This window comes from Micromys minutus, assembly GCF_963924665.1.
Source record: "Micromys minutus genome assembly, chromosome: 12".
Classification (NCBI taxonomy): domain Eukaryota; kingdom Metazoa; phylum Chordata; class Mammalia; order Rodentia; family Muridae; genus Micromys; species Micromys minutus.
This window is the reverse complement of record NC_137981.1, coordinates 13,313,978-13,327,050: the sequence shown is the minus strand read 5'-3', so window position 1 is coordinate 13,327,050 and position 13,073 is coordinate 13,313,978. Positions and strand designations below refer to the sequence as shown.

Sequence of the window (13,073 nt, the reverse complement as noted above, 5' to 3'; positions counted from 1 at the left end):
AAGAACCAGAACAAGAACCTGTCCCGGAGAACTAGAAGGAAAAGATAAATTCTGCATAAATCCCCACCATAGTTTGACTCCATACTTTTTGGCCTAGATAGACAGAAATACTAAACAGCATCTTCATTAAAAAACAGTTTATTATCTGCACAAGTGAAGACCAACCGCCTCCCCAGGTGCCCCAGCCTTTTTGTCTGAGCCTGCGGAGCTACTTTGTGGTGGGACCCCATCTTGGGGCAATGTCCTTGTTCATCTGATTTCAGTCCCATTGCTCCTGGCCCAGGGCTAAGCTCCACCTCGAAATGCCATAGGTATGTTCTCCCCAGAGCGACTGTCACCTCCGGCATCTGAGAAACCTCTGCCTCCAGAGGCTGGGGCCACATCCACTTGAATGACACCATGTACTTGAGAGAGCTGTGGACTGTCCAGGCTGGCAATGAGCTGTCGGGGGCCTGGTCGCACGGGAACAAATGTCTGGCGCAGTGTAACTGTCTCATTACCCCCGATGTCCCTGTAGACAGAAACAGCGTCATGAGCCTTGACCAAGGGTACAGTCAAGCAAGGACTGATCCAGAATGGCCAGTAAGAAAACAAGAGGTGAGGTCAGACAGGCATTTCTGGGTTCCTCTGGAATCTACACCCACAACCTGGACAAAGCCTCCACCCCAGGCCACCTCCACACAGCTTGATGGCACCTATACACCCTGCACTAAAAATGTCCCCAGCAGATCCCCTCTGCCCTCCTCTCCCACCCAGAGACTGTGGATGGTCTCCACAGTAGCCTGGGCCGCTTTCCTTCCCACGGCTGCTGGTCTCAAGCATCTCATCTCACTAGGGTGTCAAGGCCAAGGCCCAACTGGGATCCCGAATGCTTCCAGTTTTGCCAGAATAGCAAGCTAGAGAAATTTGTCCAGTTGTCCTCGCAAAGAAGGAATAAGTTCATGTACTGAATTAACAGAAGGTTATCCAGGACAAAGGTTGTCCCAAGCAGGGACAGTCAGCAGTTTTAAGATGGCAGGTGTTCTGTGTTCTCGTATCTCTGTGTCTGTGTGCCTTTCCCTCCAGGAGCTCTAAAGCTGTATCCCAAACACCCCTGGGAATCACAGGTTCTTCAGACTCTTCTCGCCTTTTCCCTAGCCTGCTGTTCACTGGGAAGTGAACTAAATCCCTCAAGGGCTGGCATCCTTGGCACTTACTGAAAGAGATGTCAACTCCCTAACCTGACATACAGGCTCACTCTGAGTCAGCTCCCACCCTGGCACAGCTGCATCACCCTCACCGTTCTTCCTGTGGACCAGCCCGAGTATCTCTTCTTACTCAAACTCACCTCCGTCTAATTCTGCAGGGCTGACCGTGCCTCCCCTGAGCTCCTAGCTCTGTCAGTCCCAGCTCTATCTCCAAGTCCTAGCTCACACCTTACCCCAACACCTCCTGTCCCCAAGAAAATGTATCTTTTCTTTTTCTGGGCATTTCCTTCAACCTACATACTTTATTCTTTTATTTATTGTGTTTTTAAGAGGCGGTCTCATGAAGCTCAGACTAGACTCAAATTTACTATGTGGCTTAGGCTAGCCTTGAACTTTCAACCCTTGAGTCTCTGCCTCTCAATTATAGTACTACAACTACAGGCATTTACCATCCCACTTGACACACTTCGTGTTTTAAGTATGAACATTTTTATGGAGTCTGATTCTCCCTAAACCTGCACTTCCGATAGCCAATTCAACCCACACCTGCCTCAGGGTTCCTTTTTGGCACTAGACCCCATGAAGTAGTCTGCCTGGTAAGTGAGCTGGCATCTCTAATTTTGAAGATGAGTGTTTTTTTGAGGCAAAACACTCGGCTTGGAGGATTCTCTGGACTTAAGAAGTAGTCTACTAGTTAGCTGTGAGGTTTTAGACAAGCTACTTCTTTGTCCTCACTTGCTGCTGGTTCCTTATCCAGACATGAATCAAAGTGAGATGAGGGGATAAGACGGTTTCTGAAGTGTCCAATAGGAAGCAAAATTAAGTCTATAATTTAAAAGGTTATGCTTTGACTGGCCACATATTTGTGTTCTCAGTTTTTTCCCATTTCTCTACAGATGAACAGTTAAAGGTTGCTTAGCCTTACAGCAGCCTTCAAAAGTCTACCATAATTGAGTTGTTGTGTTTCAGAAGTTAACCTTCGTATTACAACCACTAACATTATTTCTGCCCCCCGCCAAAAAAAACAAAACAAAACAAAAAACAAAAAAAAAAAAAAAACAAAAACCAAAAAACCTGCAATCTACTTTTAAAGCAGGAATGTCAAAATCTTCCCCAGACTCATTCTTATAGGTCAAACGAGACCCCTGTTAACATCGATTGTTGTTGTTTGGTTTTTGGAGGCAGGGTTTTTCTGTGTAACAGAGCCCTTACTGTCCTGGACTTATTCTGTAGACCAGGCTGGCCTCCAGCTTACAAAGACCTGCCCGTCTCTGCCTCTGAAGGGTGGCACTAACAGCCATTGTCACCATGTCTGGCTCCCTCCCGCTTTTGAGTTTAAGTTGAGAGCAAGTCAGCTCTAAAGCTGAGCTGACCCTTACTGCTGACTGGTAATGAAACTGTCCTTGGCGACAGATACTCCAGACCAGTCTCCTCCGCCCTCTCCAGCTCCACCCACTCCATCTCTCACACTATGTCTCCTTTGTGTTATGCACACTTTCTAAATGGTAGACACATTAACATCTACTTGTTTGCTTCCCAGTGGTAATTGCTTTGTCTCCAAAGTCAAACCCACCTTTCCAGAAGGGATACAGGACACCAAAGATTTAGAGAGTGTGTGGTTCTGGTTCTGGGGGAAATTCCCAAGCACTTCCAGCCTCCCCAGTGACACAGTCAACTGGAGGAGTGAGTCCTGGAATGTTTACTTAGTGGCCAGTCACCAGGCTGGGGTGTCACACCTTGTGGGATAATTGAGCTGCACACCACAGCCTTTGATGTGTAATGAGAGGCAGAGTAACACCCATCTTGGAATTTGGAGTCCTCAGATGAGAGGATGAGGGTATGTAAGGCAGAGACCATGCCAGCCTCCACAGAAGAGAGGCCAGCTCTTCTCGTGCCAAGTACAGTAGTCCTTTCCTTCTAGAGGGGGCAGCCCGAGAGACAGGCCTGATGCTCCTGGCAAGGGTATATGCATCCAGGGAGCCTAAGACAGAAGACTCCTTCCACTGTGGTGTGAATGTCCCAGGGCACATCCCTGTCATCTGAGCTGCTACAGGCCTGTTTAGGGTTTATCATGTGCTACTTTGTGATGTCACAGCCCCTGAGTCCCAGGCTAGGCCAAAGAACAAGACAATAAACTCCTCTTTGGCCTCACAACAAAAGTAGTGTCTAACAGCAAAAGGCATGGAGGGAAAGGAAGGCTAGGGTCCTCTACCTTACACCTTCTCACAGCCCCTGTTTTAGAACAGGACACCAACTCCTTCAGGAGAAAGCTGGCTTCCTCTGTCTTTCTTCCCCTCCATGCTTTTTTCCGAGAAAGACGAGGGACACACATCTGTGCCAGGTGACAGCAACAGGCACAGGAACACAAGTGCTGTGTGCCCTCGTTGGGTCCAGAGCCTCACCCGATGGAGATCAGACCCAAGCAGCTGAGTCCCTGAGAATTAGGGCTCAGTTCTCACCGCACACACCACGCAGCAGCAGAGACCCAGGGTAGTGTGTGGCACTGAAGAGGAGAAAGCCTGCCCTTCGGAGCTGTGGGATGAGGAGATCACTGGCTTTCCCATCCATCCAGTGAGGGTGAGGGCGGAAACAGTGGAGACTAGCTATACCAGAGGCCGCACGTAATGGCCAGGCTTTGTTATCGTCACTGGACAAGCGAGCCCACACCTGCTTAGAAGACAGGAAGGCACCTGCCCAAGGAGACCTCGTCAAGAGCAGTGTGGCAGGGGCTCAAACCTAAGTCTTTGGAGTTCCACAGCTCTCCTTTTAATTATAGGATGGTCTCTATATGTTCTTTAAAGGGCCGGCATGATCTCCAAATGAGATAATACTCCCGCAAGTGCACGATCAACACTTCTGTATTTGGCAGACGTTAGGGACGGGCTTACTAATGCTTTCCCTGTGAGTTCCAGCTCCCTAATTAACAGGCGAGGCAGGGCAGGGACACCTTGCAACTCTGGGCACTCAGCAAGTCTTGAACCCTGGTCAGACCGAATGGGCGTCAGACGCTAGAGACTGCCAGCTGCCCCCAAGCTGCTCTATGGGGTCCTGATCAAAAAAGAGAAGCAAGCAACCCCAAGGCTCAGGGCAGCCTGGGTGAAAGGGAGGATGCAGGCAGAGTTAGAGAAGTCAGACTCACCCAACATTGAGGACCTTGGGTCTCTGTAACCCAGAACCTTCGAGCCGGAAGACGACGTTGGTAAGGTTGATGGGCAGGGGGTTCTTGAACACGATCTGCACTTCACATTCCTGGCCAACTACTGCTGCTCCCAGTAACTGAGGAAACAGAAATCCGTCGCTTGTCAGAGACCCTGGCCAGCCCGTACTTTGCACTCAAGGGAGAAATGTGTTAGGATCGAAAACTGGCCAAGTCCCACAGTTCTGTCCTTCAGAGGAGCCCCCTCAAAAGTTGAGGAGGAAACTCATATCTCTTCTACAGTTTGAGTAAGAAACAGAACTAGACCCGAGAACCCATTTTATTGATGAGGAAACTAAGGCCAGGTCTGGACCTTAACCTTCTCCTAAAAGGCTCATCAGGGTAGTTTCAGGCTTCAAGCTCTCCCCTTGCCCACGACTTTCCTGAGCCTCAAGCTCTGGCTCTCTATTCACCCCATGAGTCCCAAAAAGCTGTACTCACCGTCAGAGAGAGGTCTGGGGTGCGCAAACGGAAGGTGTGTTGCTTGGCTAGTACCTGCCCACTCTCCTTGACATGGCCTGAGACGTTGAGCAACATTGCCCCCTGGTCCACAAGGTGAGGCTTGTACTCCTTGTAGGCCACAGGCATGGTCACAGAGTCCGCTGGGAAGAAAATGCACGGCAATCACAGGCCTCTTCCCCAGAGCTGCTGCCTGTTGCTATAGGGACTCCAAAGCCATGGTACTTGGGCACCCAGGGGCAGGGCTGGAGAGGGAACACCATTGGGAGCATTGTCTAGGGGCAGTACCGGAGAAGGTCCACTTACAGGCTCCTGGGGCTAATGTCACTTCCTTCTTGGCCTCCTTGAAGGTCGGCCCAGAGACACCAGTGTAGTAGGTGACGCATAGGTAGAGATGCAACTTGACGGTGCGTCGGCTGCTGCCGCGATTGGTCAGCACCACAGAGACTGCCAGATCCTGCCCCATCACAGCATCCTGTGCCTCCACCTGCATTGCCACATCCTCAGCGGAGTCCCGGGTGGCATACACATTAGGCTTGCTGCCGTGGGCTGCAGCCTTTTCCACAGCCTTCCGCTCTGCTTCTGAGCCTGGGGGTTGAGGTCAAAGGTGAGTTTGAGCTCTGGCTGGAACAGGCAACTGCTCTGTGGGAGCCCTCGGCCTGGGGCTGCGCCGGGAGAACGTTACCTTCTGGGTGCTTATAGATGTGGGTGATGTCCTCTCGCATGTTGGAGTTGATTGCCTTTGTGACAATGAGTGTGCCAATGGCTTTCTCTTCCACATACACAATCTTGAAGCTGCCATCATCCTGCCGCTGCCAGTAAACCTTGTCACTATTTACCTGTGGTGAGCAAAGAGTAGCAGGACTGAAGGGCCAGGAAGACAGGCGAGCGAGACCCCGGTGCCTTCCCTCAACCCCAGGCGCTGCAGGCAGGGCCCAACTGAGAGAGTTTCCAAGCTGAACCTGCCACAGTCTGAAAGCAGGGGAGGAAGCTTGTCTACGAGGCTCCTTGTAGCCCATCTTGACATTAATAACAGTAATTCCTTGTGCCTATTTGCTTGCTTCACAACTAATGAAGCAGCCCCGTATCCATTATCTCTTTTGATCCCGAGGACAGGAAGCAAGGCAGCCATTATTATCCCCTCTTTACAGTTGAGGAAACCAAGACTCTCGAATGAGTGGCCTGCCTGAGGTTACACAGCTAGTCAGTCAGCGGGGAAGTCAAGACCAGAGTGCTCAGCACTGAAGTCAAGCCTCTGGTCACCTCAGGCTGTTTGCTAGAGGAGGAGGCACCCAGAGCCCAGCCCTCACCTCTGCAAAAATGAAAGGTGTGTCATACTTCATGTAGACTAAGCCATTTTTGATGGACTCCACGGAACAGGGGCCACAGCAGAAGATGCCTAGGGAGTGAAGCAGATGACAGGTCTAAGAAGATCAGTGGGAGCCCTTGTCCTCCAGTCAGAGGCCACACAAAGCTCCAACAGCAGCCACCCAGAGGGCAGGGTGGGAGTGGGAGGGGCCTGTGGACAGCCAGCACATTCTCTGCACTGTTAGGCTTCACTGTCCAGAGTACAGGACAGCCTTCCCCCAACCTCTCAGCACGATCAGTTCGGGGCCTATAATGGTTCCGGTTGGCTGAGAGAGCAGCCGTAGCTCCATTGCTCCTTCAGAAACACCCCAGCTTTGCAGCATGCTCTATTTCCTGACAGGGAAGTGAGAAGGGTGGTGGGCAAGAAGAGAGGATGGACAAGCTGGCTGAAGTGGGCAGGCTGGGACAGGATGTGTAAACAGGAAGTGAGGGCTATCCAACAGGAAAGAATCTTAGCACCTAACGCTCTGGCCTCCTTTTACAGATGGGGAAACAGACTCAGCCAGTGCGATGGATGGCAGGATCTTATGAGACAGCTGGAAAAGCTTCTCCTCACTGAACATCTGTGATGTTATAGGCATGCTACATGATATATGGTGTCCATTCATTCATCCCAACTCCACCATATGGTCTGTGGTGCATGCACACATGCAAGCACACAGTATTCTACACAAGAATACAAAACACAAAGGTGCCTCCTTGCTGATATCACTCATTTAAGAAGTAATCCTGGTAGACTGAAGCCCCCTGGCCATCCTGTCAGGGCTCTGCCTGACACCTATCCCATTACTTCTTAGAGCTGGACCAGAGATCAACTCTTCCAGTCCACTGCAAGCATGGCTGCTAAGCCATGCAAACCAGGACACCCTTTACATAGATGATTGTCTGGGCGGGATCTTGGAAATGGCCAGAAGACTGTAAGTCAGGCCTTAAAATTTCCCTGGGGAACTTTTGAAATAGAAATTGAAAAATGGATGCTGAGCATACTCAAGGCCCCAGGTTCAAAAGCAGCTCTGGGAAGAAATACATACATACTACTAAATCCTGTTGTTAGACATTCTGATGGATCAGTTTGAGGGTAAGATTTTGGGTGGGAACCCCACAGAATAGAAATTTACTTTGAAGACATCTAAGAGAGAATAAGGAACTTTTATATTTTATCTTACTCAATTTAATAATTTTTCCCATTCATTCATGCATTTATTACTTATAACTCTGTCTCTCTGTGTGTCTGTGTGTGTGTATGTGTGTGTGTATCTTTTAACTAACTATATCTGGGCTATATAAGACAAAAGCAAGTAAGAACTGGGTGGTGGTGGTATGACCTTTAATCCCAGTACTTAGGAGGCAGAGAAAGGTGGATCTCTGTGAGTTCGAGGCCAGACTGTTCTACAGAGTGAGTTCCAGGACAGCCAGGGCTACACAGAGAAACCCTGTCTTGACAAACAAAAGGAATAACCATGAACACATGAATAATAACCTTATCAGGAGAAGGAAGCCTCTTACTGAATATTCTTGAATCTCTTTTAACTTTTGAACCATCAGTATATTAATCATTACAAATTATAAAATAGAATTAAGTCAAGTAGCTAAAGAGAGGAAAATAAACTAATGGCTTCATGGTGGTTTCATTGATAAATCCATACAAAGAACTCTCCAGCTACATCCTGGGCTAACAGGAGTTGGAGGAGATGTCCCAAACAGGGTCTGGGCGAGGCCTGCCTTACCACTGCTGGTCTCCTGGGGTGTGGCATCCACAACCTGCCACCCGTCAAAGCCTGAGGGAAGATCTGGCCTCTTCATCCAGCAGTCATTCCAGACATGGAAGTTCCTAGAGGGGCAAGGAGGGAGCTCTGGGCCCGAGGTTCCCATTCAGGTCCTCCCAGCACGCATCCCTACCATGCCGTTAGGGCCCATGGCGGGCCACCCCTCGCCCCGTGCTCACCAAACAGAATCATGGTTCAGATGTTCGAGTGGTTTCATGTTCTCATCAAAGTAAATGTCCATAGTGAGGGATGTGTCTGTGTCGTGAGCAGAGTTGAAGTTGGTGACGGTACGGGTCGCAAGGCCCAGGCATCGGAGCACTGTGGAGGAGCCAGGGTTAATGGCTGGGGCGGAGGTTGGCTGTGGGTGTGGCATCCGCAGGAAGAAAAGGGCACCGAGTTTGCCAAGTTCGGAGGGACCACCAGAGTTAGGGGTCAGAAGACCCTGGTGGCCTTGGGCTGCAAAGCAGTGTGGGTTACAAAGCCACCTGCTTGGTACAGACCCTGACTGTTGCTTTTTCTTTCTCTCCCTTAGACCTCTCTCAGTTGCTGACACTAATTAATGATAATTAAGGCCATGCTATCATCCGCCCTTAGTGGCACCCTATCCTGTAGCCATAGCTGGGCTGGGCAGAAACAGAACCCTTCCCTCCAGAGGCCAGGCTATTCCTGGCCTATTCCCTCTTACTACCTGTGGTGGTCACACCAGCAAAGACCCAGCATTGGCCGTAGGGGACGGAATAGCCGGTGCGTAGGTAGCTAAGCAGGATCTCCACACTGCCCACCCACGCTGAGGGGTTAGTGCCTCGAGAGTAGTCGCCAGTCCAGTTCCCAATCAGAACTCCATTGTCATCCAGAGAGTTCACCTGCCCAGGAAAGATGGGGCGTGGCTGGATTGGGGGAGCTGCTCAGGACCTTCTGCAATCCCCAGCCCCTAACCCTGCCCCAACCCATCTGCTGCAACACTGGAATGTGAACACTGGGCGTGCCAAGTTTGGGGTTTGGCCTTACATTCCAAAGGAGCCCGGAAAGAAACAATAAAAGGTGGAGTGGGGTGCAGGCAAAGGAGGAAAGATAAGGGGTGAGAACCCTTTCCCTCAATATGGTCTTCAGGGACAGGGATAGGAAAACCATAAAGGGCAGGGCAGGAAGACAGAAAGGGATTAGAGGTACAGGGGTACGCACCATGGCAGAGATGACCCGAGAGACACTGACTGGATCCCCACGGCCTCCATATGGCATTCCCCTCCGGTCCAGGATGTACAGGCAGGCATCCAGCACCCCATGGTCAAACTGGAAAGCAGAAGGGCAGAGGTAGCGACAGCTCCTCGAGGGATGCTCAAACCACCAGCTAGTGTCAGTACGTCACGTCCCTCATTTCTATCTCCCTTTAGTAAGTGCACAAGACCAGTGGCGGCCACTCCTTTAATCCCAGCACTCAGGAGTCAAAGGCAGGTGGATCTCGGTAAATTCGAGGCCAGCCTGGTCCACAGAGTGAGTTCCAGGACAGCCAACACTACACAGAGAAATCAGAAGGAGAGACAGACAGACAGACAGACAGACAGACAGACAGAAAACTGAGCCCAGTCATACCTGGCCATAATTCCAGGTCCGTTCACCGATCTGTGCTTCTGTCCCATAGTAGATCCTTCCAGACTCATTAAGCACATATTCTTGCCGCCAGTCTTCATGGTCCACATACACTATGTCCTCTGTACCCCCCAAGAAAACAAACTGCAGATCCTATCCAGGTCCGCAGAACTCATACCCACAGGGGGAAACACAGACTGCCCTAAGGAGGGATGGTGAGAAAGACCGGCTGTGGCCAGCACCCTTTGTCATAAGTGAGGCCTCAGTCTCCTCTCCTGGACAATGGGAGGTTGTCTTTTCCTATGATGCAGACACCCATCAGACACCCACCTGGATCTCGGGAAAGGAAACCCTGGCCCACCTTGTCCTCTGCTCTTGACCCCACTTGGCTTACCTGGGCACCAGGGATTGAAGAGGATGTAGATCTCATTGTGGGGGTCAAAGGGCAACTGGAACTCTCCAGCCTCTGAGCGAGTGCGGACGGTGAATTGAAACTTGCCAATGATGGCATTAGGGGAGGTGTGGACGCGCAGGTTTAGGTTGTGTCCATTGGTCCTGGTCACTTGGGCCTTCCAGCCACCACTGCCTCCCTTACCCACTGGGATGATCACATGAGTGCCCTTGCCCACCTCGGGATTGTTTCCTAGAGTAACAAGATCAGCAATTAGGCAGTGAGAGAGTTTATCTGGAAGTGGGAGAGAGACTAAGACTTCTTTCCACCCCACCCAAAATGTCTGTGAGCCAATTTTTGTGTCCCTAAGTATGGTTACCACATCAGTCTGTGACAATCTTCCTCAGAGTGGCTTGGTGGCCGCCCCATGCTCTCCTACGTGTCAGGGCAGAACCCCAGTCCAACATCCCAAACCTGTTCCCCTGACAATGAACTCAAGTAGGGAGGGGATACTGAGGCCACTGTCACCTACTGTCCTACGGGACTGAGGGGGAACTGAGCAAAGTCCATTTGCCCTATAGGAAAGAACACTGCAGTTACTAAAGGGCAGAGTGGCTCCCTGGGGTCACAGCTTCTAGAGCCCAGAGCATTTCTGGAAGTAGTAGGGGTACCTGGGAAATTAGAGGCTGGGGTGTGCATGGCTGGGCTGTAATCAGAGGGTTAGAAGAGTCACCCGCCCCCGGCAGCTGCATAATCACCAGCCTGGGCAGTCAACGGCCACCAGGCAACTTGGTGAGGGAGGCACCTGCCTTGGGCCATGTGATAGAGAGAGAGGCAGAGAGATTGATTGGTACGTGGGGGTCAGGGGAATGAACCAGAAAGACCCAGAAAGAAGGGCACATAGGAGACACTGAGGCCAGCCCAGTGAGAAAGCACTGTGAGACAGTTGCTCTTGGAGGCTTGAGGAAACTGCAGCACCACGTCCTTCCTGTGAGCACCACTAGGGGCACTATCGGTCCGGCACCAGCCTCTTAGTAGAGGTGAGGGGTACCAGGGAGGAGCCTGAAGACCTCTCTAACCTAACACCAGCCCTTCAGCAAGTCTGGGGGCTTCACCCTTCCCATTCCAAGCCCCACTCACCGATGAGAAGCTCAAGGGCAATTCGGTCAGAGGACTCATATTCCCGGTTCAGGAAAAGGATCATATGGAAGGGCTGCCCACGGCGCACTATCAACTCATCGTACTCAAACTCATCCGTGTGGTGCTCTCGGCGGTTCTGGTCTGATCGTGAGCACAGCAGATCCACACCAGTCACAACCAGCATTCCCTCTGTAAAACCACACCTCTGGGTCAGGGAAGAGTCCACAAGGAGCCTAGACCCTCCTCAGAAGTATTTCGGCCCCTTTAGAGATGCCAGGATAAATCTTGGGCTCGGTACACGCTCCGCTCTAAGCTAAGGTGTGCAAGGTGTGTAGTCTCACCTCGGATGGTGCCATCTCCAGCTGCATTCACACCACCGCCCCGAGACTCGGGTCTTCGGCCACCCCGAGAGTCCCTACCCCGAGAGTCCCCACCCCGGGAGCTGGTCCCTCGGCTTCTGGAGCCAGAAGGTTCGGGTCCCCAGTCATCATCAGCTCTGTTCCCGCACGAGCAGCAGCTGCAACAACGAGCCCAGAAGGAGCGGCCTCCTCCTCGGCGGGAGCGCGAGCGTCTGTCCGGCTCTGGCTCTGGCTCTGGCGATGGTGTGGTAGGGGGCTGCCAGGGGCTCCCACCCCAGCGGCCCACATCTGAGCGAGGACCTTCCATTGTGCCTGTGTGGAAGAGACAGAGAGAGGGTGCTCATCCACTCAGATCTCCCGTGCCTGGGATGCTCTTTCCACCCACCCAGAAACTCTACCCAGAGAAAATTGCTTCAGTACCAGCTAGTACTGGGATAATCTCACTCTAACCCTGAGATGCCCCAAAGACCCTATTCAGTCACCCAGAAAAAGTACCTCATACTGCAGAGAAAAACCTTTTCTTCACCTTCCTATAGACACTCTCAAATCATATTCAAAAAACATATCCAGTGGAGAAACCCTTAAGGATCCATCTGAGGAAATGCAGTTTCCCAAGAGAACACCTGTCGCAGTCCCCATCTCCAAACCCTGTATAGGTCTCTCCACCTGCTGGCTTCTCAGTTTAGAGGTCCAGCTTCTAGGACTATTTCTTAATAAAGTTCTTTCCATAAGCAGGTAGGAGGCATAGGGGGGCAGAGTGCCTCCACATTCCTCACGTCAGGGCAAACTTCAGGCAGGGCTGTGGAGAGGCTACAGCAGGCGTAAGCAGAGATTGGCCCCAGGAAAATTGGGTCTCAGCCCACAACAGGTACGCACTGGAGATCGGTCCTTTCTGGGCTTGGGCTATGTGTCCCTTGACAGCGAAGGCCCGCTGTGGCTCAGCACTGAGGTATAAGCTGGAGCCTCTCACCTGGCAGCGATGTTGGTGATGGCACCACCGGGTCCCGGGCCCGGGTGGAGCAGGTCAGGACGTTTGGGACGGGACCAACAGGCTGGACGTAGCCACGCGAGTGGAAGGTGTAGGGCGGGCCGGTAAGTAGTTTATGAGGGGAGGGTAGGCGGGGCTGAGCTTCTGGGAAAAGGGGAAGATGGTTGCTTCATCCCTCCTGTCAAGAGGCCAGTCTCTGGGGCTGTCCCCTGCTAGGGGCGGGAAAGACTGGCTCCACCCACTTTCCCCTTTCTAGGAACTGAGGTCATGCTAAGGAGGGGGTCTGGTCAAAGTTCTGGGACTGAGGTGAAAGGGAAGGCATTTGGTGACGATCCCACACCAATCTGATTCTTGCCACCCTAGGTGTTCAGCAAGCAAGAGACGGGATTTTCTTCCACGCACAGCCCTGTAGGACATTTGTTTCTAATCTGGAGATGATTACTTGTGTTCTCATAGGGCCCTGTGAAACTGGTCCCTGGGACTGGAACTCCTTTTGCCTAGGAAGGTCCCAGTACTTCAGGCTGCAGACAGATGACATCAGCATCCAGGCTTTCAAACTAGCTCCGCCTGCCAGACAGACCAGCCAGCTCTTCCAGGCCTTCTCAGGCCCCTCAGCATACTGCACCCCATCT

The 13,073-nt window shown here is 51.7% G+C and overlaps 1 protein-coding gene across 1 annotated transcript; it reads right to left on the bottom strand.

Moving 5' to 3' along the window:
• Positions 1–285: 285 nt before the first annotated feature.
• Positions 286–11,760, bottom strand: TGM1 (transglutaminase 1; the record flags this gene model as incomplete). Its single annotated transcript, XM_080926664.1, has 14 exons — positions 286–511; positions 4,327–4,463; positions 4,825–4,985; positions 5,149–5,430; positions 5,528–5,681; positions 6,153–6,241; positions 7,938–8,041; positions 8,156–8,294; positions 8,665–8,839; positions 9,159–9,266; positions 9,567–9,685; positions 9,958–10,206; positions 11,095–11,283; positions 11,436–11,760. 14 exons carry the CDS (start codon positions 11,758–11,760, stop codon positions 286–288), a joined length of 2,457 nt encoding a protein of 818 aa, XP_080782790.1.
• Between the last annotated feature and the right edge of the window lie 1,313 nt (positions 11,761–13,073).